Genomic DNA, 27,838 nt, shown 5'->3' on the forward strand with positions numbered 1-27,838 from the left:
AGAGAGAAAAAAAGAGAAAACAAATTTTTCTAAATTGGTAAGGCTTCTTATGAAAGTTCATGACTTTTTGTTCATAATACCACTTTGTTATGCACTTTTCTTTAAATAAAAGCTATTTTCATTATTAAACACTCATCATTAATTAAAATGTTTACATGTTTTTACTCTTTCCTAATCATGCAAAATGAAACTGCCATTTTACTCTACTATGACAACAAGCAGGTATATGTTTTGTCTATAATTTGTCAGATGGTGCAAGCTATCAGTGTTAAGAAACTTTTATGATAATTACAGCAAAATGATAAAAAAGAAATAGTCTAACACTTAAGAAGATATGATAAAAATAACTGATATCATAACCACCAATTTTTTTGGATTAAGGGCAAACAATTGTTTTTTGATAGATACCTTTACACTATTAAGTGTTTTTCAGTGTTTTTGTCTGGATGCATTTATATTTAAATTAAATTAACATTTATCACAACTATAATAAAATAAAACTTACAGTAAATCTTAACTTTTTTTCCCAATTCCAAGATGAGTTACTGTTTTTAGAACTAAGATGATTTCCAATTATTTTTTCCAGTTTAGTAATACCAATATCTAAATCACCATACAACTCGACATGACTTGTTAGTGTTTCACTTCTTACAACTTCATACTGATGATTTAAACTTTCTATGGATGGTTTTTCCTAAAAGAGAAAAATGATTTACCAAACAGAAATAAGTAAACATACAACATACAAAGAAACTCCAACTCAAAATACTGTTTTTATATTTCTTTAAAAATTGTATATAAATCAAGTTCATCTTAAATAACTGTTGTATAATCTGTTTATATTACACTCAGTTTATGTGTAGTTATAAATTAATAAACACTTTACTCACATGAACTGTTTAGTTTGACATTCATGAGTTCGCCCTATCTTCTAGGACGATCATTCAGACTAGTTTTAGATACTTCATAAAGAACATGTTAAACTATCATGTTATGAAAAACAGCCATTATTAATTTTAATACGTTTTATTATTAATTTTATTATTGCATAATTAATTTTCCTTTACTATAATTGTTACTACACCAATAAAGATTATTTTAGGAAAGTAAAAGTCCTATTAAGCTCATTTATTAAAAAAAACTTCCAAAAGTAAAATTGTAGACCAAAATTACTTTATAAGATACATTTGGACACCAGAATTACATGTAATATTTTTATTAAACCTATAAGGTAGGCTGACATTAGACTATACCATAAAAAATCAATTTGTTCTATTACTTTATGTCTTAAAGATGGAGTGACCAAAGTTATCTAGGTAAAGGTAAATTGTCAGTATATTTAAATGTACATACATAGTACTCAAACAACCTGGGCTAATTTTGGACACTTTCAGCAAAAACACATTACATTTCAATAATAATTAAAAAAAGTAAAATATATGTTTGTTTATCAATTAAATTAGAAAGATATATTTTTAGATATAAAATAATATTTTTACAAATAAAAAAAAGTAAGAAAAACTTTTTAAAGAAATTATATTAAACTAGTTCAAGCTTGCATTTATAATTTGAACGTAATTTATTCAGTGTATGTAAAAACTGTTAAAAAAGTATACTGTCAATAAAATTCTAAAGAAATTGTTAATAGGGGAAAAAAATACTATTAAAAAATTGGCAAGCCTAATTAAATTTACCTGCAAAGTAATGACTTCCCTTAATAAGTCAGGCAACTTAAACCATTTAACCACAAGGAGCATTAATTAATTAATTCTTAACAGCCACCCTCTTTTTTCACGTCAGATATCAATCCAAGAAGAAAACTATCAAAACTTATTGTAAAAACAATAAACCCGTTCTTTTGATACTTTTAATAACTGTTGGTTCTGGAAGGATTTTAACAATTTCCTTTACAAATAAGTCATCCACATCTTCATTAACTCCTCATTTGTGTGGGGCAACAAAAATTTGAACTACTGCCAGTTTACTTAAGGAATGTTTCCTTCCTCTTGTGTTCCTCTAACTTCTCTTTAGTCTGACTAAATACCTAGCCACCTTCTTTGCAGCATATGTGCAGAGAACGTACGTTATCTCTTCTGCCACTTCAGAAATTTTTCCCCCAGGTTGTTCCAGTTCTTCAGCATAAATGTAGTAGATTCATGTCAAATTCTGAGTTTTGTACTCATTGAAGGTAAAAGAGAATAAGACTTTTGTCTTCTTGACAGAAGCCTCCAAAACAGGGTAAATTTTTTCCTGCTTTAAACTTCTAAATCTTTGAGGATTTTTCGCCACTATCTCTTTAAAGCAACATCTAAGGGTTAACAAAGATATGTTAAATTGGGTGGTAAAGGCACACATTTTATTTCATGTTCTAAACATTGCATTAAAATAGGAACTGAAAAGTGGTAACTAAGATTGTCTCCTAGTACTACTTTAGGACCTACAAGACGCTGGACCCACGGAATAACAACAGCTGAAAACCACTCTTTAAACACAACCTGTCACCCCATTCACTTTCAGTACTATTGTACCTAACATTAACTAGCCTATTTCAGCCAAATTTGGGTGACTTTAGCACCCTTACAAATAACATAAACTGGAAATAAATCTCCTAATGCAATACCACTAAACATTAAGGTGATCCCACTTTTACTTTCATTCAACATTCAATTCTTGAATGCCATACTTCACACCCCATCAGAAAGTTTTTCTTGTCCTGGAGTGTCACTTGAGTTAGTTTCATCAATGTTTAATAATTTTATGGTGGTATGTCCTTGATGGTGGTTTTAAGCCTCTGAAAATATTCTTTCATATCAGCTGAACAAATGCCAGCTCTGAGATTTATTTATTGATATGTTTCTACGTAGTCTAGAAGAAAGCATACTAGTATATCTGCATAAAAATATCTGTGCATTATGTCCCTGGGAAATAACTTTTAAAACGAGGCTCACATAAAGACTGCCAATCAAGATAACATTTAATCAGTACTTCAGTTAGAAAATGAAAAAAGGTATCCCCAATCCACTACTGTTGTCAAATATTTAGCAATAGTGTGCTCTAATTCTGCTGTCCAAAACCTGAGTTCAGCCTATGTGCTTTGTATGCCTTCCTTGTAGCCTGCTGGCTAACACACTTTTTGTTACATTATACTGTTCACCTGTAGATCTCAAACTTACTTTCTTTTTTAACTGCCTCTTCCCCTTCAAATAAACAAACAAAGCACCTTCAAAAAAATAAACATTCAAAGCACCCTTACAAATAGCTTTACAATATGTAGTTTGAGGTAAATTAGCATACAGTCTTGAGTGTCCAAAATAACTGATCCTACTAAAATGAAGAATCCTAGATTAATAATACTAGAAATTATAATTATGATAATGATTAAAAGGCTTACAAAATAAGTAATGGATTTTAGATAAGTAAGAATGAAAGATATATTCTCACGTTAGATACTTGCATAGATACAAATTTGAAAAGTTTGACTGAGTGAAATATTGAAACACCGGCATAAAATACTGTAGAACAGCTCTTAACCTCACTTTATGGCAGCTTTTTCCTCTAAATTTTAAGTACAGTGCTCTCTTGATCAGTTCTTTACAATTTCAGCTATTTTACAAAGAATTAAATTATAACCTGTAAACCTTACGATATTACACATGACCAGTGCCCAAAATCAGCCTGGATGATATGACATCTTTCTTTGGACTACTCATTTGTTCTTATATTTTTAGCAAGAAAACATTCTTACAATAAAAAACATAAATTTTGTAGATTTTCCAGTAAAACATTGTGTGTACAAATACTGAAACCCTTACAAGAGAAGTAGAAATAATCACACATCACCAAGTCAACAAACAGTAAAAAAAACAATGGTTCAATCTCAATCTGCAAACAATAATTTGTAAGACATTGTCCTACAAAAAAAAAAACAAAAAAAAAAAAACATGAAACTAGTCAGCAGCAGGCAAAACAATTTACAAAAGTAAAATGTTTATTAAAATAACTATTTTCATTGATAAGCCACCTATACAATTTTTGTTTAATTCCACACTATTTTTTTTTATTTCAACATAATGAATCTATACTTCCTAGACTTGCAAGCTGCTTCATTTAAACTAGAACTGAACACTTTTTAATTTACCAGTAATTCATTATTTTTTAGATCATACATTAATTAAATTTAAAATAAATTAAAACAAACATGTATAAGTTTCTTCTAAGTATATTATTACCTTTTCAGAATCTTCCATCCAATTCACACTGAAAACATCTCCAAGATATGTCCCAATAGTATTATCATAATAACAAGCATAAGATGACTCATGAGGATCAGCAGCAGTTGTTACAAAAACTATAAAACACAATATATATATATATATATATATAACTATTCAACACAATATCTAGATTATTTTTTAATTTAATAATAATTAAACTATTTCATACTTTTCACCTGATTGAAGAAATTGATTTGTGGTGAAGAAATTGATTGATTGATTTGTGGTGTCAAATGATTTTTAAGTTATTGAGAACATATCTTAGTTTTCTTGTTGATTTTAAATGAAAACTTTTGCTTTATTATAAAATGTCTCATTTACAAAAAAAAAAAAAAAAAAAATTAGTATACTTGTTATTACCAAAACGTTTGGTAACTTTGAATAACTGTTCACATCTAGTAGCCTTAGTTTTTGAGATAAAAGGTGCTGAAAATTTAACAAACTATTAAAATATCTTTTGAAATGACAGTATCTGCAGTGCAATATTCAGAGAAAAATTGTGTATTAGTTTGTATTTATCATAAGTTATGAAATCTTTAGCCTACATAAAAAAATACACAAATTTAAAAAAATAACTCTTTCATCAACCAGATTAAATAAATTTTTCCCTCATCAAATAATTTTTATTTCATTTATTTAATTTCTTAAATAGTCTATTTGGAGGTCTCCATTAAAATTTATTTTAATAGATCTTCTGTTCAGGAAACCATGTTGGTTTCCGCTAAATTTACCATATTAAATCTGACATGATTATACATTAGTATACAAAACCTGTTCAAATATCTTGGCAAACACATTTAAATTAGAAACTTATCTGTAATGATTTATTATATTTTTGTTACCAAACTTAATACACTGAGGCCTGGAAGACTTTTTTTTTTTTTTTTTTTTTGTCTTCAGTCATTTGACTGGTTTGATGCAGCTCTCCAAGATTCCCTATCTAGTGCTAGTCGTTTCATTTCAGTATACCCTCTACACCCTACATCCCTAACAATTTGTTTTACATATTCCAAACGTGGCCTGCCTACACAATTTTTCCCTTCTACCTGTCCTTCCAAAATTAAAGCGACTATTCCAGGATGCCTTAGTATGTGGCCTATAAGTCTGTCTCTTCTTTTAACTATATTTTTCCAAATGCTTCTTTCTTCATCTATTTGCCCCAATACCTCCTCATTTGTCACTTTATCCACCCATCTGATTTTTAACATTCTCCTATAGCACCACATTTCAAAAGCTTCTAACCTTTTCTTCTCAGATACTCCGATTGTCCAAGTTTCACTTCCATATAAAGCGACACTCCAAACATACACTTTCAAAAATATTTTCCTGACATTTAAATTAATTTTTGATGTAAACAACTTATATTTCTTACTGAAGACTCGTTTAGCTTGTGCTATTCGGCATTTTATATCGCTCCTGCTTCGTCCATCTTTAGTAATTCTACTTCCCAAATAACAAAATTCTTCTACCTCCATAATCTTTTCTCCTCCTATTTTCACATTCAGTGGTCCATCTTTGTTATTTCTACTACATTTCATTACTTTTGTTTTGTTCTTGTTTATTTTCATGCGATAGTTCTTGCGTAGGACTTCATCTATGCCATTCATTGTTTCTTCTAAATCCTTTTTATTCTCGGCTAGAATTACTATATCATCAGCAAATCGTAGCATCTTTATCTTTTCACCTTGTACTGTTACTCCGAATCTAAATTGTTCTTTAACATCATTAACTGCTAGTTCCATGTAAAGATTAAAAAGTAACGGAGATAGAGAACATCCTTGTCGGACTCCCTTTCTTATTATGGCTTCTTTCTTATGTTCTTCAATTGCTACTGTTGCTGTTTGGTTCCTGTACATGTTAGCAATTGTTCTTCTATCTCTGTATTTGAACCCTAATTTTTTTTAAATGCTGAACATTTTATTCCAGTCTACGTTATCGAATGCCTTTTCTAGGTCTATAAACGCCAAGTATGTTGGTTTGTTTTTCTTTAATCTTCCTTCTACTATTAATCTGAGGCCTAAAATTGCTTCCCTTGTCCCTATACTTTTCCTGAAACCAAATTGGTCTTCTCCTAACACTTCCTCCACTCTCCTCTCAATTCTTCTGTATAGAATTCTAGTTAAGATTTTTGATGCATGACTAGTTAAACTAATTGTTCTGTATTCTTCACATTTATCTGCCCCTGATTTCTTTGGTATCATTACTATAACACTTTTTTTGAAGTCTGACGGAAATTCCCCTTTTTCATAAATATTACACACCAGTTTGTATAATCTATCAATCGCCTCCTCCCCTGCACTGCGCAGTAATTCTACAGGTATTCCGTCTATTCCAGGAGCCTTTCTGCCATTTAAATCTTTTAATGCTCTCTTAAATTCAGATCTCAGTATTGTTTCTCCCATTTCATCCTCCTCAACTTCCTCTATAAAACCATTTTCTAATTAATTTCCTCCGTATAACTCTTCAATATATTCCACCCATCTATCGACTTTACCTTTCGTATTATATATAGGTGTACCATCTTTGTTTAACACATTATTACATTTTAATTTATGTACCCCAAAATTTTCCTTAACTTTCCTGTATGCTCCGTCTATTTTACCAATGTTCATTTCTCTTTCCACTTCTGAACACTTTTCTTTAATCCACTCTTCTTTCGCCAGTTTGCACTTCCTGTTTATAGCATTTCTTAATTGCCGATAGTTCCTTTTACTTTCTTCATCACTAGCATTCTTATATTTTCTACGTTCATCCATCAGCTGCAATATATCGTCTGAAACCCAAGGTTTTCTACCAGTTCTCTTTATTCCGCCTAAGTTTGCTTCTGCTGATTTAAGAATTTCCCTTTTAACATTCTCCCATTCTTCTTCTACATTTTCTATCTTATCTTTTTTACTCAGACCTCTTGCGATGTCCTCCTCAAAAATCTTCTTTACCTCCTCTTCCTCAAGCTTCTCTAAATTCCACCGATTCATCTGACACCTTTTCTTCAGGTTTTTAAACCCCAATCTACATTTCATTATCACCAAATTATGGTCGCTATCAATGTCTGCTCCAGGGTAAGTTTTGCAGTCCACGAGTTGATTTCTAAATCTTTGCTTAACCATGATATAATCTATCTGATACCTTGCAGTATCGCCTGGCTTTTTCCAAGTGTATATTCTTCTATTATGATTTTTAAATTGGGTGTTGGCAATTACTAAATTATACTTCGTGCAAAACTCTATAAGTCGGTCCCCTCTTTCATTCCTTTTGCCCAGCCCGTATTCACCCACTATATTTCCTTCCTTGCCTTTTCCAATGCTTGCATTCCAATCTCCAACTATTATTAAATTTTCATCTCCTTTTACGTGTTTAATTGCTTCATCAATCTCTTCGTATATTCCAGTGTTCCAGGAACACTTTTATCTGGCTTATATTTGCATACTGAGAGATTTTTGTAATTTCAGGGTAAGGTTTACAGTAGCATCTCATTTCCTTTCTTACTGCCAATCTAGCCTTTCTCAAAAAAACCTTACAACTCACTTTGGTACTTGCCTTGTATGCTGCGACAGAAAATTTCAAGGAAATGGACAATAGCCAATTTTCAGTTGAAGATAACTGTAGCTCAATTTCCACCTGCTGTTTTGCTAAATTGGAAATAAATGGGAGCAACACACAATTTTTACTCAGTCTAATGAATTCACACACTGTTTTAGCATTTTCAACAAGTATATGGAAAAAGACCTCCTCACCATATCATAGATTTTCAGTGGAATGAATAATAGTTTAAAGATAGTTACTCTGTCAACGCTAGTTTTATTCTTTATGTAATCCAGTACAGCTGGCTTGACAACTGGAATCATTCTCTACTTCTGACCTAACCAAAACATGTATTTGCTGTCGCTGTATGTTTCATTGAAATATATAGACATAACACAGATCTTTCCAGTTCATACTGAAAAAGGTGGTTCTTATATTGAATTCAAAATTTCTCCTTTCATAAGTATAGATATATCTGTATATATCATGTGACCATGTCCAAGGTAACTACGGCAAAAATTTTTTAACAGAATTAGCAAAATTCTGATATGAGCCTATATGTAATTCAGCACTGAAAACATATTCAATATCACTCACAATATGTAATTTGATATCACATTTTTTCAGTTTACTTTTAATACAAACATGAAATTCCATATGGCCTCAGAATGGACAAATTCCTTCAACTACAGTAAGAACTCTACCAGGACACAGTAAGTCCTTCATTTACCTGTAAAGAAGACTCAAACAGATAAGATCCATTCAAAGGATTTTGACCAAGTATTTGGAGAACAATCCATAAGGAATTATCATTCAGAGGAAGGGAAACTGTTACATAACAGGTTTATAAATAAATTTGGGAGAAAATGCCACTGCCAGAATAGGATCTTTGGAGTAGGTTAGGCTTTTTCACTAAAGACAAAAAAAAATGTAAAATTATTACTGAAAAGTTACAAAGCTTTACAAAAACCTATTTACTGAACAGGGAATGGAACCTAATTTTATTTGCCATAAAGTATACAGTGTTAATTTCTTCACTTCATATTTATTTTCTGTGATTTAATTTCTCAAACTATATTGTAAAAAACTGTCAGAAATTGTGAAAAAACAGTCAAATTCTGCTGATCATTTGGGATCTTTTATTTCATTATCTTTTTGGTGGCAAGTATATCCGATATGTCTACATTGCTACATACTCTCATGAAATTATTTTACAGATTAGGCTTGAAATTAATTAACTACTAAAAACTAAATGTGATTTTTTATTTGTATGATACAGATTTGTCATTCATGTCATAAATGTTGGGAGGATTAGGAAACTTGATGATTAGAAATAAAATGAGAATACAAAATTCACTTATAATTAAAATATATGATATAAAATAAACAAAATGAGAGAACGTAACGAAGTAATAGGTTGACCATAAGCACACACTGTAAACAAGCTTAGCTGACAACTTGCAAAGAGAACAGAAACTATTGAAGTTCAAAATACTGTGCTGCCTTAAGTTTTAAAAATGTAGATTATAAACTATATGGATCCTAATAAAGAAATATGATGTAGTGATAAATCCAATTTCAGTTAGGTAAGGAGTAAAATAGTAAATGTATTGGTTACATCATTAGGATTTGACAACATATGTATGTTAACAGTGGTATTAATGATTGAAATTACAAAAACTTAATACCACTCTTTACAAAAAACAAATGTTGTCAATTTAACACCAGTATATACCTGCAAGATTCAATTAATGCATCAGAGGAGATTTTAAAGCTAAATTTGTTAAAACTAATGCTGCAATTTATGAAAACCGTCAATTTATAAAAATATAATACCTGTTCCTGCATAACTGCAAGCAATCAACTGGAATACATTATTTTATTGCCTGATTGAAATAATACATTTAACTAAATAACAGTACACATTATTAAAAATTTTTTTTTTAACCTCTGGGTCTGCAGTTAAGCATTTTTTTTGCAGAGGATGAGATTAATGTTTTGTAGCGTGTGTGAAAAACACCAACATTAGCATAATAATGTCCTTTTTCATAAGGTGAAGTAATATGTCAAGTTATTCAAAAATATTTTGTTTCCTTATTTGGTTTGGTAGACATAAATAGTATTATTTTTTTAAGAATGAGTGATTATTCTTTTTGCAAAGATTGGACATTTGTAAATTAAAACAATGATAAATTAAAATTTTCTAGGTATCATTCTACATGATTCATACTTATGAATGCCAAACGATGATCTGACAGCCTATTCTCGTGTCTTGAAAACTTGTTCTAATTTTTTGAGGGAGCCCAGCAGAAATTATACTTTAGAAGGGAATTTACATAAGCATAATAAATATTTAATAATGATGATGAGCATGATTTTATTAAAGCACTACAAAGCAGTACAGTATCATTTATTTGATACAAATGATATCAATTTGATCATCCAAAAGAATTTATCATCTAATAAAACATCCAGAAATTTCACTTTACGGGCAACAGAAATACTATTATTTCCATTATTGGGCATTCTATCCACGCAGTCAACAATATGTCTACCTGATATGTACAATGCAATAGCTTTATCTGTATTTAAAATTAGATTGTTACAATCCATTCAATGAATAATTTTGTCAACTGCTATAGTAGAACTATCAATTCCTTTGAGCTAATTATCTTCAGAGATAGACACAGTAGTGGCATTTGTAAAGCAGGTAACTAAGAACAGTAAAAATTTTTTAAAATGAATATTAATAAACAACAAGTAAATCAGGAGACTGAGGACTTTTTCTGAGGCACTCTATATTCTACACCATGCAGGGAGGATCAACATTTTACAAGTGTACTCTTGAATAAGATTACATTTTAATTACCTGAAGATAAGATTTCAATTATCTGTTAAGGAATGACTTTAAACAATTGTAACCAACTCTTCTAATGGCATAGCTAATAAGTTTTCAACGGTAAAAAATGTAAAACTAAATCAAATGCTTTATCAAGATCACAAAAAACTGAAAATGTGTCAATGAAACAATTTTTCCAATGAAACATGCTGAAATTTGTTATATATTATGCTCTATAAGCAATGTTAAGTCTGTTTTTCATAACTTTTCCAAATACATTAGAAAATATAGAAAAAATAGAACTGGCCAACAATTTTGTAAATTAAGGACCAAACCTTTCTTAAGGAGGGGAATTATAAGACAAGATTAAAGACAGTTGGGAAATATTCTGATATTGAAAGATTTATTAATTAATCTTATAGGAGGAATAATAAAAGAATCTAGGTTTATTTTCAAATATGAGAAGAATTTCATCAATGCCCAATGAATATTTATTCGAAGTTTAAAATAGAAGCTTTAACTTCCTAGGATTCAACAAAAAATAAAAATACTAATTCAACAATAAAACCACTGAAGGTGAATAATAGCTTTGTTTGAAATGGATCCTTATTTATGTTATTTGAAAAACAGGAAAAAATTTACTGAATTCTTCTGCTGTCTGAACAGGAGTGGATTCCTTTTGTATTTTTGGTAAAGTTCTCTGATGATAACAGGTGAAGTTATAAGCTACATACAAAATACTGTTAACATTGTACCTGTATTTATAAAATAAAAATAAAAGCAACTACTGACTAAAATAAAATATCTTTTTAGCAGTCAAAGTCAAAAGTGGAATATTAGCTTAAATGTAATATGAGTCTCTTGAACACCTAACTGGATTGGTGCCAGTATACTAATGTATGAAACAGGCATTTATTTTTTTGTACTGGTTTATTGAATATTTTTTATTTATGATTTCATTTAGAATACTTTTTCTAAATAGAAAAAGTTTTCAAAACCTACTGGAATATTCCTCCAAATAATTGAAATGCCATTATTATATTTCATACTCTCTTCTGAAAATCCTGAAGACTATTGATTATTAATAATATTCCATAATTCATGGTATTACTAAATGTGATGATTATTGTCCACAGCATAGTATTTACTACAGACATCATGAATCTTTGTTTTTGTTTCCATTACCACCTTCTTGGATATATCATCATGATAGCAGGCTCTTCTATACATTCATCTATTCTTGTCTTCAAATCTATGATTATCTCCAATAACCCATTTTTGATATTTTTTTATTTAGAAATTATATTTTATGCACACAAGTATCTATACATAAAAAGATAAGTTGGAAAATCATTTCTACAGTGATATGGAGACTGATGCAATTAGAAATAAAAGCTTAAACAATATTTTTAAACTGTTAATTAAAGTTTGTGAAAATGGCTATATATGTCAATACAGATGGTAATACATGTCAAAGTAAGAATCAATAACTTTTACATCAAAATAAAACACTGGCTTTGGTAAGGAATAATTCATAATCAGTGATAAATGATGAACAGTTTCATAAAACGGGAGACTGCCAATGAGACAAACATCACATGCAAGTGTAACTAATGTATATGAGTTAAGAATAGAGACAGGATTGTAAGAGTTTAATTTTCTAAGATTTGGGCAACTAATCAGTTACTGCTAATTACATTCCACAGCAACCATACATATAATGTAAACTACAAATTAGAGTAATTCTACAATAAAATTTTTCATGAAATTGTTCCAAACTTCAATAAGATTATAGAATAGAATATAATAAAATCTTATCTAATTATTATCAAACCCAAAATAGAATATTACATGTGTGTGTTCTATGAAACACTTTAAACTGTTCAACAATGATTTTGTTAGATGATCAATTTTTGCTGAATCTTATATATTTTTGGGTACTGATTTCAAATATGAAGTCAGAATTTCCCTATCAGCCTCGGATTTTTTTGTCTTTGCCCTTCCTATATTCCAGCAAGTACATATGCATGAACATTGCAAGTAAAATATACTATTTATTTATTGCAGCAGTTAAAGTGTTAAATAAATTATAATTTATTTCAGCTGATCAATAGCCATGAAAAATAAGTATTATTATTATTATATACACAGTAATTAAAACAATTACAAATGATATACATACAATTCATGTCATATTTTTTCTAAATGTAATTATGGTACCTGTAACTCGCACAATTTTTTTCTAACTGTAATTATGGTACCTGCAATTTGCACAGTATTAGCCACACATTGTGCAGCAAAAATGAATTTTTTGGTGACTAAGTGCTGCATGTAATACAACAAACAATGTGTCATGCTGGCTAAGAAAAGTTTTAACTACATCAGTCAAGCTCAAGCTCTTGTATGTGTTACATTTAGTGGTGTAGCTACTTTTCCTACAGATTTGTAATTTTATTTTTCCCCAGTAAAATCAATGAATATACTACATTAATGTGTGCATAAAGTGTTTAAAATTTTGTAATACATGTTTGTGAGTGTATTACAATAACACTTTAATAAAAATGGTATACAGCATTAATCAACCTTTCTGCTACATTTGTGGTGTGGTAATATTAAAATCTCACAGGAGAAACATAACTCCACTAACAAAAAAAATCATATTTTGAATGTAAAGTAGGTGATCCCCATCCTATCCTTATGTTGTAAAACAAGTTCCCTAAAAAACAAACAAAAAACAATATTTATACATGGACAACACACACGTAGATAATATTTTGGTACAAGAATCTCAAAAGAAAAATGACATCATTAATAATAGAGAAAAAACTACGGAAATTTTAGAACTAAATAATTATTATTAAAGTAACCAAAAAATGTTACATTTACAAACTCAAAAATAAACAAAATTTAATAAATTCAGAGGCAGACAATTAAAGATTATTTATTATTTTTCTCTAAATTAGCTGAGAAGAAATAGAAGATGTTATTAAAAAAAATGATGAGCTGATGCATCAAACAACTGATAATATAATTCAATTGCATGTAAACATTTACACTTATCAACTGATTAGCACAGCGCGCACGCATACACACACATTTGAAAATTAAAATTTATTGAGGAAGAGTTTAAAAAGCTCCTCCACCATAAAAGTATAGTAACTGATAAGAAAATAATGATCTGACAATGGTAGAGGGATAACAAGAATGGGAAGATTTATCCACTGAGAACTAGGAAGTATAACAAACAAATAATGCAACCCAGACAAGTTTAAAGATTGCTCAAATCAAATACCTTTACTTGGGATGAGAGAAACGTATTATTAATCTAACAGTTTCACAACATTCTTCAACAACAGGGTCAGGTTTCTCCATGAAAAATCCCACCCATCTCCAGAATTATACGGCACAGAGAATTATATGACTAAATTGTTACTAGTTTAGCAGCCATAACCCACCAGGCTGTTTTAGTGGTGAACTCATCACCACAAATCAGCTGATTTCAAAGTCAAGCGTTCTAAGGTTCAAATCCTTTTATAAGGATTTGAATACTAGATCATGAACACCAAAGTTTGTTGGTGGTTGGTTGGTTTCAATTAACCATCTCAGGAATGGTCAATCTGAGACTGTACAAGACACTACATAACTTCCTTTACATTCATACATATCATCCTCTGAAGGATGAATGAGATTGATTACCTTATTGTGGTTCTGAAGACTAAACAGAAAAAAAAATAGCAGCCATACTATACCAGAATATATGTTGTAAATATTTTATTTACAATAATCATAAAATTTTAATATTTTTATGATATAACTGATGATGAAAAACAGAGATCATTATCACTCTGCTATAGAGGTCAGCAATATGTTATATTGGAATAGAAATGGTAGAATGTTATCCCCTGTTATAATATAACTATAAATATATATATTTATATTGTTACCACATATATGCCTAATTTAATATCGGTGGGCGAACATAATGGCAACTCAGATGCGAGCTGGCACACAGTATATGGACACATGGACACACTGATACAAGCATCATCACTACCGCCGCACAGTTTCCCACCACAGCGGCACTGCAGCCCCACCACTCTCAGGCTCCAATAAAAGTGTGCTCAAGAGTGAATTTGCGATTCATCATCCGCCACCACCTGGAGAAGACCAAGAAGAAGAAGAAGTTGGAAGAAGACAGAAGTTCCTTGGCCGGCTCAACATGGGACCTTCCGGCAGATGCCAACATTCTCGCCAGAGCAGCAGGCCTGGCCGGCTCACCGAGGGAACTGCTGGACACGGACACTACCTTCCCGCTCCAGCTTGCCGAGTTTCAATCGTCCTGGCCATGGCAGACTCAGCAGCAGGAGCCAGTGCAGTGTGGAATTGCTCGGGAAGAACTGCCTTGGCCACAGCGGCAAAGGACAACCGACGCCGACCCGACACTGCAGGGCTCTGGGGCCATCACTGCCATGCTGTAGTGGGGACCCAACTGCCACTGAGGGAAAGCCTGGTTGGACTTCAATGGCAGAGCCGCAACTCCCCGACTTCTCCGGAGACCAACTTCCAGACCCAACAGCTATTCTCAGAGCTAACACAAAAAATGGCCTTTTTCAGGGCCACTACAAGGTTATGAATTACGTGCCGTTGAAGCCATTCGGTGACAATATATAAAGTTATATAGTCACAAAAAATTATTTCTCTTTTTCTATCTTCTAACTTATTTTAAAACTTTTTATCTGGCACTATCAACTCAAAAAAATGTGTTAAATTCTTCTTTAACACTATAATTAAATAGTTTTGTCATTAAGACTAATCTTCAGTCTATTTTTTTGTATTAAGAGCCCATTTGAAACATATCTGTATTTACTTATGATTAAAAAATATATATATTTTTTTAAAACAAAATAATGCAAATAAATACATATAAACGGAAATCAATACTTTAATTTCATAACTTACTATCAAGATCATCTGGTAAGAGTGAGTCAAACATAGAGCCAGAGTTACAAGCTTCTACATACAACACCATCTGTAAAACAATAAATGGAATAAATAACTTTAATTAATAACAGATGAATAATTTAAAATGTAAAGGAATTTGTTTTTTTAAAAAAGAAATCCTATATTACATTTTTTCCTTTCACCAGTTTATTCTATTTACAAGTGTATTCTAAAACTGATTGGGTGATTATAGAAAAACGTTTTTTATTAGACACATAACCTACTACATACGTCAATTAATTTTCTACATAGTCACTTCCCATATTCAAGTACTTAGAGTAGTTACCAGTTTTTGGAGATCCTTGTAAAAATCTGCCAGGTATTCAGTCACACTTTCCCTTGATAAACAGATGGTAAACATTTGGCAACAATCTGAAGGCTGTATGGGAGACCATTAGAAATTTGTTACTTTTAAGTGCTTAAGTAAATCCTTTGTATGGCCTGTGAAGTAAGGTAATGCATTTGGGCAAAAGAACACACTTAATGAGTAATCCATGCCATTTTTTATGCTAGAACTCTGAAACTTCCTCAGCATTTCACATTGAAATTCTTAAATTATAGTGGTACAAGTTTCTATGAGTCTTGTTATTAAAATTTTCCTATGATGGCAGAACATGGTAGTTTAATAATATTTTCTAGAAGTGTTTTTTGCTTGTAAAGTGAATGAGAGTTTGCAAAGTTGACTGTGTGTTATCCTAAGTCAAGATGTTCTTTTATGTATGACTTGAAAAATCAAAGCTGCAGCCATTCTTTCAATTTTGTGAATGACAGTAGTTGTGGTATCCACTTTGCAAAGAACTAATGGAAACTGAATATCTCTATCACAATTGTATAGTCATTCTTTAATTTTTGGAAATTAATTTGAAAGGAAATAAACTATCAAATGATGTTTACCATACATAATCTCTTCTAACTTTTGTAATTGAATTCACTTGTCACAATTGAGTCACCCTTTCCTTTCCTTGTCATGCAAATTTGTGTATTCTTATTGAAGTTCCAGTACAAATTACTCACACGAGTGCTATATGTAACTTTACAACCATAATAAGAAAAAATCATTGATCAATGTTGATGGTATGGAGTTCTGCTCATAAAAAATTGTTAAAACACGTATCTTTAAGTTACCAGAAGCAACAATGAGAAATTTTATGTTTCATTAAAACCACTACTTCAACAATGAACAGAATGGATGGCAGAGAGGTGTATAACAAGATTGCTGGTGATTACTGTTCATGTACAATACTTCATTGCCAAATAGTTAATTTTCAAGAGCCAATCAAAAGTCAGTTCTGGAATAAACAGTTTTTTCTTTATTTCTCTATTGAATATATATATTTAAAGCACTTTCCTACATATTTAGAGTTAATAGCTGAAATTTTCATGAAGATCAAACCAGTAATTCTTTGAAATTATATAAAATAAAGATAAGAGTTAAACTGAGAATTTTTGTTTTTAAGTTAATAAAAAATATGTAACCATATTAAAAAAGTCAAGATCATGAATGATAATGATAATAATAATAATAATAATGCTGAAAAGAAAGAAGCATACGATTAATTTAAACACATGCCAACTCAAGGAAATTTATTGAATTTCAAAAGGGAAAAAGCCAATGTGAGAAGATTATCCTACTTGCCATGAAAACATTCTGGGAAAAGTACATAGCTACTGTTAATAGAACAACCCCTGCCTCTAAAATCTGCAAGAAAATAAAAGCTATAGATAGAAAATTAGCACATATTCGATTCTCTATAATTCTCTGGGATAGTCATGATTTAATCAAACGACAAGGAATTCAGTCTTTTGCTGATCATTTCCAGTTGGTAAGCAATTTTAGTAATTATAATGAATTTTTACCGATATATAAATAGAGCAAGAATTAGAGCTAAACTTTGACATGGCAATAATTCAACAGTATAACATTCCTTTTAAAATAAGAGAACTCAATTAGACTCTGGTCAAAGTTAGTAAACAACAGTTGAGATGAGGCTTCCATGTGCATCTATTCAGAACATAAACTACTCCAAAACGATTCTCACTACTTATTACATTTGGAGAGAAGGAACATATTCTAGATGGTGGCACAAGGCCATAGTAATAACAGTGCTGAAGGAGAAAAACCTACTTCAAGGACAGAACTACAGACAAATTGCCCTTACATGTAGCATTAGAAAGATAATTGAAGGTGAAGATGATTTCTGTAGATCTTGTTTGTTATCTTGAGAGAAAGCATTTTCTATCCCCTCATCAGTCAGGAAAAGGAAATACTATTGCACCTTGTAAATGTCCACCTTGAATATGGAATTCAGAATGCAATTATAAAGCATCATACAGTAGGTGGATTTTTCAATCTTGAAAATATGTTTTGATACAACATGGAAATACGGTGTACTAAAACAATTGTATGAGTAGAGTCTGTGAGGTAATCTTTCAATAAGAAAGAAATTTTTCCAAATAATTCTTTAACAAGAGTTAAATTTTGTATCAATAAGGTAAACATAGTATACAAGAAATTATGTAAAAGATTATTAAAAAAAAAGTTATAATAATAATAAAGCTAAACTAAAGACGTATGTGAATTTTTAAACAGATTAATGGAATCTAAAATCATTTAGAAGACCATTACAAGTGACAAGTAGGATATGTACGCTGCCAATTAAATTTAGATTTAGGTGTTAAGACTACTGTAAACCTTGTTTAATAAGAACTAAGGTTCTTAGTATATTTATGTATAAATAAAATAAATTAAATTTCAACCTTACCAACAATTCGTCTGTTTTTTCTTCAAGTACTTTCGGTCATTCAACCATCATCAGGAAAATTTTTATTTCAATTTAAAAATATTAAAGTTAACAAAAATAGATTAATAAGTTAAAAAATATTAAAATCGTAGTTCTTTGTATATATATATATATATATATATATAAAAGATTCAAATTCCATTAATTAGTACAAATATAACTATAATTGATTATATTTAAAAACTTCTATAACTTAAGAGTTGCAATTGTAATTACAACCTTTAAATTGCAATCTCACATTTATACATCAATTATGAAAATTAGAAAGATTTAAGAAAATTAAAAAAAATTCTCACTAGTTTCAAAGAACAAAATTAAATATTAAAAAAAAAAACCAAACATCTTTCACTTATTATATTAGTTCTGCCAGAGAGGCAAAATCAGTTAAGAACGTCAAAAGATAACAAAAGAAGAAGGTACAGACTAGTAGCAGTAGAGCAAAATAAAGAGATGGAGAGAAAAACAATGAATGGTTAGTCACTGCAAAACGTCAGGAGTTAATCATTAGATAAATACAAAGATAATGCATATGTATAAACATGAAACCTTAATTATCTTAGCTGATCAACTACTACTGCAGCTTTTCTACGATGCTGCAAGATCCAGATCTAGAATCAAGTAAAGGCTTTGTAATTATTTTGAGCTATGGTGATTGTTTATGTACTGCGTACAGTTACTTTTAAATGTATTTGAATGCTTATATTATCAATGTTCTTTATTTAATACATTACAATTAATGGTGATGAGTCAAGAATGGTCAGCTTGAAACTGGACAAGACCCAAACTGTAAGTGGGGTACAGCCCTTTAAAAGAAAATACTGGGTGTCCGAAAAATAACTCTGCGGTTATAAATTATATTTATTTTATTACATTTAGAATTACAAATATATGTGTTTTATTACATGAAAGTTCAAAGTCCTGCAGATGTCAAACCAATAATGCACCTCAATCAACAATCTGATGAGTGTTTGCAGGAATAACTTCCACAACTGCTGTTATTCTTTGGCGTAGGTGGTTAAGTGATTAGATTTTTTTTTGGTATACAATGTCTTTCACATAGCACCAAAAGAAGAAATCCATTGGCATCAAATCGAGGCTTTGCAGTGGCCATGGAAGCCAGTGAAGTCTAATATGGTTGTTACAGACTGAACTATTTGTGGCTTATTGTCAGGTTTAATTTCACAGAGTAACTGCAGTTTATAGGCATAAAGTTTCAATCGCTTGCAAATGACATCATGGACAGTGCTTTCAGGAAAACTGAATCAATGTCTAACATTACAAAATGAACATTTTGGGGACTTCATTATAAAGACAGTTGAATTGTTTCTTTGTTTTTAGCCTATCTGATGAGAACACTTCTGGTTTTCAAAAACCGTTCTCAACACTTATGTATGCCTTTGTCATTAGAGATAATTTTGCATATAATTTTTTCTACAATTAATTATGTTTCTGTAAATCAGTACACAGACTGCTTTCTGTTGTGGCGATGCCAAGTTACTAAAGCCCAGACCCATAACTTCTTGATCTGTGCAACATTCTAACATGGCTGCTGTCTGATGGAGAATAAGTAAATAAAACTTAATTGTAACTTCTAAATTATGCATAAAACATTACTGAATGGTAAAAAATAAACTACATTCGTTCTTGAAATACCAGAGTTTTTTTTTGGACACCTGGTATAAATTCAAACAAAAAATAAAATACAACTCTAAACAGATTAAATTCATCTGCTGGTGCCTGATACGATTTCAAAAGAACCTGATATGAGACTCATTTATGCTGAGAACAATAGTCATTAAATACAAAGTACATCATGGGATGTGATGATTGTAGTGGTTTCCCACTACCTTATTATATGCACCAATGCACACCCATCAAGCTATTCTTTTTATACATCAAGGAGAAACAAAGCAGTTGAATTCATCCCTACATTCACCTCAATTTCATTCACCACATGAATTACAATAAGGTTAATAGAATTTTTTGAAACGGTAACAAAGCAATGCCCCTTTCACCTCAGGTTCTTTACATGAACTATAATAAAGATACAGGAAGAGAAACCTTACCCTTAACAACTCCAACACAAGTTTCCTCTTGGACCACAGAATGTATCAACAAAATTTAATTTAACATGATTCAGATTTAGTCAAATTATTATCAAATAAACAGGTTCAAATTTCTAAAAAGTTAATAATCACATATCACATTTCATATGAATTTTACAACTCATAAGAAAAAGAATTTATCGTGTTAAAATGGATCTGTGACATCAAAATATAATTAAAAATAAATAGACATATAAATTAATACATTTATAGAAATTACCTTGCTGAATCTTTTATTTTCAGCCATCTCTTTAAGCACAGCAACAAAATCATCTGCTAAAAGTTCATCATTAGGAAACATAAGTGCTCCTGGACCACCATGATCAACAAAGTTAACAAATATATGATCATTTGGACCACTGCATTTTATATATCATGTAATAAAACATAGCAAAAAATAATTAATTAACAAAATGTATCTGCTAAAGAGGAAATATTTCCAGTTTATTATTTACAATCATATAAAATCCTTAATACAAAAACTGTAAAAATAATTTATTACATTTTATTCATGGGGAACATATAATAATGTGACCATTCTTCTAAAAACAATTGAAAATAAATAATTCAGCGATTTGAAAAGAAGATAATTAATCAGTTCATCCTAATGTTTATAACAAATTGATCTTTAACTCACTTTATTTTTAGAAAGAATGAAAATTGTTGTTTTTGGAACATTATTAGTATTGTTATTTTTCAAGTAGCAGTAGAAATAAAGAATTAATTTTCTGAAAATAAACTATTTTTTACAAGAACAGCAGTTTTGTTGCCAAAAGTTATTTTAACGTGCTTCCAAATGAACTAAATGTTCTATTCATGGAACAGCAGTAGTTTCAAAAAAGAAATTTGTAAAACACCTGGTACAAAATGATACTCCACGAAACATTCTAACCAATAAGACTCATGAAGTGGTAAGGATACACTTTACTGTTTTAACCAGAACTTAATTTATTTTCCTGTTACCCTAATTTAGCATATAAATTGGTTCTAAAAAATGTGAAAATTGAAGTTTTTTAGATTAATTTTGTTTAAATAAAAACAATTTTTTTTAATAAAAAATATAGCATTCAGCAGTTCCTAAAGTATAACATTTATCTGACATAATTTCTACAGATTCTATCAAGAATCTCATTCTAAAACAAATATAAAATCTGTTACAAAAAAACTAAAAATCACAATAAGAAAGGAATAACAGCATCTTCTAACAAAGTCAAAACAATACATCAAAAATGAATGAAATAGTAAATAAAAAATTCTTATTTTCTAATAACAAGATATAAAAATAAATCTATATAACATTAATATTATGTTTACAGTCAAACTGGATAATTTGTAATCAGATATAATATATTTATACTGGCTGATGAAATATTTTTATTGAACTAGTTAAGTAAGAAATATTAATAGAGAGTAGCATAAACTGATATAAAACTGTTCATCTGATCGATAGAAAATCTTGGAGGGGTGGTGGTAAAATTGCCTCTAAGAGATTATGGGATCTTCAGTTTTGTATTAATATAGACATTTTAAACATCTCCAGTAATGTGGTGAAACACGCATGAAATTCCAAACTACATTATAAATGATATAGTAATGTCACCTTTTTCTTAAAAATTTTCACTAAAGGTAGATCTGATCCTCTAAAGACAACAGGTTAAGGCCATGGCAAATGATACCTTGGTTGCAGCCACTCACTCCACCTGACATCATATATGGCATAACTGCTTTGTTGATGAGCAACAAACTAGAGGACCTGATCTAGTCTGAGATCACCTATGGTGTAGCATGATATGGACTATCACAAGTTACAAATCACAATCAAAAACTTTAGGTTAAAAAACAAAACTGACCAATGACAGCAGAGCTGTCAAGTTTAAAAAAGGAAACCACCTCCTTACTCAAGCAATAATATCAATTATACCATGAGCCTAAAAGACCAAACGGCTAATAGAGTCAACAACTTCAGATTATCTGGGAATTAACATCAACCAGTTGTATCAGATTTTACCAACAGATTTATAATCAGTTCTGCAAATGAGCTGCAAGATCCCTAAATTTAGTCCCTTGTTCATGACCGAGTTTATCGCAAGATAGGACAACAATAAAGCAGCAATCATGGGATAAGAAAATCTGTTTGCTCTAGAAAAGAATCTTTTTCAACATAGCAGTTAGTACAGGTTATAGTTACCAGAATTACACACTGCACCTTGAATTTTTTTACATTATGTCAAACATATGTAACAGTTACACATAAGTAATAAAACTAAAACATACTCAACTACATTTTAATTTAAAAACATAAGCATACAATACCTTTCAATAACTCTTCCTGAACCAATTCCTTCCACTTCTGCTTTATTACCCTTTAGTATATTAAGAAAATTGGCAGGATTTACATCCTAAAAAAATATTTACATAAATTTGTAAACTCATTGATGCTCTGTCTTATATGTAAAATTTATAAATCTATATGAGATAATTTTAATAGTCTATCTTCATGTTAAATTTGCTTTTTTTTAATATCCTTAGTTCCTTCTTTTTTATCAAATAATTCATTGTACTGTTTTTTTTCCATTTTTTTTTTTGTAGTTTAATTCCTGTAATTTTGTAAAAAGAAATAGTCTTTATTGGACCACCAAGATAGTTCTTGGTCATGAATAATAACATAAAGATAGACTATTACTTACTAACAAGAGTGATTTTTTATCTTTAACAACATTAAAAAGTGCATTAAATAACATAAATTTTTTAATAAATTTATATAAACTTAATCAAGAAATAGGACTAATGGGAAATCAATAAATAAACTGATTCCAGAATCAAACGGGTCAAATAAAGCAAAAAGTGTCCTAAAAATATGAATGTAATAATTAAAATTAAAAAAAATAAATTGTATTCCTTTGAAATTTGTTTAAATAGATTAAAATGAGTAACTTTACCAAATTAAATAAATTTCAATCATTAAACTCTTTTGATGTATTACCTTTCTTCCCTAAAACAGCTCACTTTGTAAATAATATTATTTTTATTGAAATTTAACAATTTATCTATTATTGAAATCTATCCATTAATAGAATATTTAGTATAGATTATAATGTATCTCTGGATAAGAATGGTCTATAAAAAAGAATAAAAACATTAACTGACTTGGTTACTAAAACTTTTTTGCAGAAAGGATTGGCAAAAATGTTAAAGGAAAACTAAAAGAAAAGAATTAAATGTTACCAAAAACATTTTAACTAGAATCACAATGGGAATAAACGTCTTTTCAATATTTTGACCAGTAATTGTAAGATGCAACATTACAACTCCAAGGAAAAAATGGAAAGTGTGACATATAACCTAAATAATTATTTCCTCAGCCAAATATTTAAAGTGGTCTTTTAGTTTTTTTAATTTTTAAATATGTCACCTGAATGATTTATCCTTAGTCAAGACATACTATGTGAATTTTGTTTTATATATATATTTCTAAAATCGGTCCTTTTGGGAATCATATTCCTCTCCACTAAACAAATTACATTAATCCGATCAACCCAAGTACAGAATTAATAAAAATAGGACAAAATTAAATAAAATAGGATGACTCCTACCTTATTCCATAATCCAAGTAAGAGTGCTTTTGCGAGTACCTCGCATCAGTTGCTCTATAATTTTTCAAATCTTTTGTTGCAAATTACACATTAAAATTGAGATTTCAAACTATTAAAAGATTTTTTCCAATTAACCTTCTCCCACCACAATGATCCGCACTTGATTAGCGCTCCGCGAAAATATGTTGGTATCTGATTGCCTCCCTTCATAGTCTTATGCTACCCTCTTGTGAAAAAAATTACAATATATTAAAGAGATTTAACAGATTCTGCCAAAAAAAAACGTTATGATTGGATATTTTTCATGCCTGTAACAAAAAAAATTGAAACAGTACAAAAATTACGATAATTTTATTGCAGAATTTTTTTTTTTGCTTTGTGTTTATGAAACATAGTTTGCTGATTTTAAAAATAATACTTTCAAGCAAATAGGTTGAAAATTGGGCAAAATATGATGAAAAACCCGTGTCATAAATCACAGATTAGTAACATATGTTAGTATAAGTGAAAGTAGATTCAGAAAACTACATTTTATAAAAATTCCCACCACTCAAAAGGCTATTCAGATTGACAAAAAACCATTTTTACTGTATACTGTTATTCATTACGAATTGATATGTGTTACATGTTTACCGATATCATTTGTCAGAAAAGATATTTATAGACCTTAAGTAAAAGTGACGTATTTATGACCACAAATTCCTTTTTTTTGTGTGTGCCGTATATCATAATTTATTATGCGTTTCAATACATCGATATGTTGCTACTAAGATATATTTGTAAATAATATATGGTATTTTTGTAAATAATAAATAAATCCATAATCGTCATAGCAATTATAATACACAAGTCACACACACACACACACAGACACATTTCTGAGAAAAAAATGGTCAGATTCTTTCTAGTCTAAATAAAACATTTTACATAAACTTCGTTCAAATTGTGTAATAAAACTGAGTCCTTTGTGAATATAAAATAAAATAACTGACTTAGATGCCATATGAAATGATTTTGTGACAGCGTTTTAAGACTGACGTCGTACATAACCAGTTCCAAGACTAAATGATCTGAAAAAGTTAAATCAAAACAGAACTAAATTAATTATTTTTTTTAATTCCAAAATTTGAAATTGTAAATTAAAATTAAAAATTACATATATATAAAATATGAAGTCATTAATAAAATAAAATTAAAAGTCAAAATTAAAATTAATAATACAAATAAAATAGGAATCCATGTAGACTAGCTAGCCAAAGTTATGTGACTGTCCACATTATTTATATTATTATTTTAATTTAAACTGTGTTAAATGTGCGACAGTTACATAACCTTGGCTAGCTAGTCTACAAGGATTTCTATTTTATTTATATTATTGATTTTAATTTTAACTTGTAATTTAATTGTATTAATGACTTCATATTTGATATATATGCAATTTTTAATCTTAATTTACAATTTAGAATTTTTGAATTTAAAAAAAAAATGTTTAGTTTATTTCTGTTTTGATTTAACAGAAAAAAGATCTTTTAACGTGTAATTTGCAACGAATGATTTGAAAAATTATATAGAACAACTGTTGATGTGAGGTACTCGTGAAAGCGCTGTTGCTTGGATTATGGAATAAGGTAGGTGTTATCCTACTTTAGTTTATCAATTCTGTACTTGGGTTTATCAGATTAATATTATATATATATATATACACATTTCATTATATATACAAGCAATTAGTCTGTCAAGTTAGAGATCAGCAATACCACTATACTGACCATATCAAAGCGATATAGTCTCATCATTTATCCAGTATGCTCTGGGTTCAAATTGCAGTCAGGCATAGCATTTTAAAAATTTTATCCAACATTAGGTAACTGTAACTGGGTATCAACCTGTTGTTACTGAAAAAATAAATAAGTAGCATTGATAGTGTTCCAGTACAATAACACTAGACCAAATATTTCAAAAGTATACTTGAAAAACTGAAATCTGATCTCTATAAAATCACCAAACAGTCCTGTTTTGATTTAATTATTTCCTTTTTATTTCTTATCCAAGGTTATACAACTGGATTTCTTTGTCAGATGCTGTATTGAGTTTTTGTATTATTTGTGTCCTTGATGTTCAAATAATAGAACAATAATCCTCCAAACAAAAGAAATTAGTCCAACAAATGAGGTTCTGTGAGAAAGAACTGATTTCCATAAATCAATTATTAAATTATTATAATAACAGTTATTTATTCTTCTTTTGGTAAGAAAAGGTCAATGTCTAATTATAGCTATCCTAGCTTCCTTTTTTAAATGTGAAAAAAATCCAAGTCTGATGACCAAAGTCAAGTTCAGACCCTCTGGATATACATATATATCTACACATTAAGACACCATATAATCATTTACCATGTAGATTTATAGTATTATTTTATCATCTCATTTTTTAAAAATCATATGAGAGTCAATTAAATGTAAACCAGACTTTTGTTTTCACAGCTCACGTATGAACAAGTGGGCTGGTATGGAGGAATATTGACAGTGGAGAGTTGTTGGGATGCTCCAGTCATCCTGGTTTTTGCATCTCCTGGTCAGTAGTATCGTGAAAAACAAGATATTCCATCTTCAGTTGGGCAATGTATTATTGTGAAGTTTCTCATCAATGACATTATCAAACCTTCTGAAATTTTGCCAACTGCATGTGCAGTTTGAGAATATGATGCCACATACAAAGTCTGGGGCAGCAAATTTAAAGGAGGGTGAGGAACTGTAGAAAATGAGTAATAATAGGTGTTCAAGAACATGTATGAATAACAATAATTGATCGATCATGAGTTTGGTCAAAACATTGTTACCTTATAGTTAATGAAATTGCTTCAGAAGTATCAATTATGGAAGCGCCCATTTCATTATCACAAATGGCTTGGGTGCATGAAGTGGGTTTGAAGACTTTTGACCCAAAATCAAAAACAGACTTAACAGGAAATTTGCCAAATACTTCTGAGTCAATTTTGACAAAATAATTTTTTGCATAAAGTTTTTACATGAGACAGGGACAAAATGTTTTTGAGAGAGGGTCCATCATTATACCTCCACGTAGAAATTGGCTAACTAGTATGGAGTGATGTGGGAGTGGAGAGCCTCGTCCTGTAAAGGTAAAAACAATTCAGCTGAAACAGTCCTTGCAAATGTCTAGACAGGCTCATCAATTTTATCCATGAGCATCGTACTGTGAATGTTATGTACTACAGCAGTTCATTGACAATGTGCAACCTGCCTACAGGAACAAAAGGTGCCATCAGCCAATTGGATGTTATTCAGCTTCACAACAATGCTGCCTCAAAGAACTGTTGGCACTTGGAATAAACTGGACAAAGTTTACTGTGAAACCTTAAAGCATCCCCCCTTACACAATCCAGGTTTTTGTGATTTCTTCTTTTTTTTTTTTGAGCCATTGGAGGAGGTACAAGAAAGACATTGATTCTAGAGTAACAACACAGAACAGTTTGGGCGCACTTCGCTTTTGAAATGACCTCAGATTTTTATAAAGAGATCTTACAAGCTCCCCACACATTGGAAAAACGGTAGAACTTCAGGGAGACTATATAGAAAAGCAATCATTATGGTTTATTATTTTAATTATCAATTGTAAATGGTAAAAACAAAAGTTTAGTTTATATGTGACTATATTTTATTAAAAAGCTATTTTGTCATTTAGG

At 30.0% G+C, this 27,838-nt stretch overlaps 1 protein-coding gene across 1 annotated transcript in view; it reads right to left on the reverse strand.

Annotated features, from left to right (window-relative positions):
* Positions 1 to 27,838, reverse strand: part of LOC142327503 (legumain-like) — a 76,342-nt gene that overhangs the window by 17,771 nt on the left and 30,733 nt on the right. Inside the window, exons 5-9 of the mRNA XM_075370626.1 lie at positions 22,856 to 22,941; positions 20,763 to 20,901; positions 15,595 to 15,664; positions 4,230 to 4,348; positions 506 to 694 (exon numbers count right to left, since the gene is read on the reverse strand). Of these exons, the coding sequence (XP_075226741.1) occupies positions 506 to 694; positions 4,230 to 4,348; positions 15,595 to 15,664; positions 20,763 to 20,901; positions 22,856 to 22,941 (603 nt within the window). The remainder of the gene's footprint in view (positions 1 to 505; positions 695 to 4,229; positions 4,349 to 15,594; positions 15,665 to 20,762; positions 20,902 to 22,855; positions 22,942 to 27,838) is intronic.

This window comes from Lycorma delicatula, chromosome 7 (assembly GCF_047948215.1).
Source record: "Lycorma delicatula isolate Av1 chromosome 7, ASM4794821v1, whole genome shotgun sequence".
Lineage (NCBI taxonomy): Eukaryota > Metazoa > Arthropoda > Insecta > Hemiptera > Fulgoridae > Lycorma > Lycorma delicatula.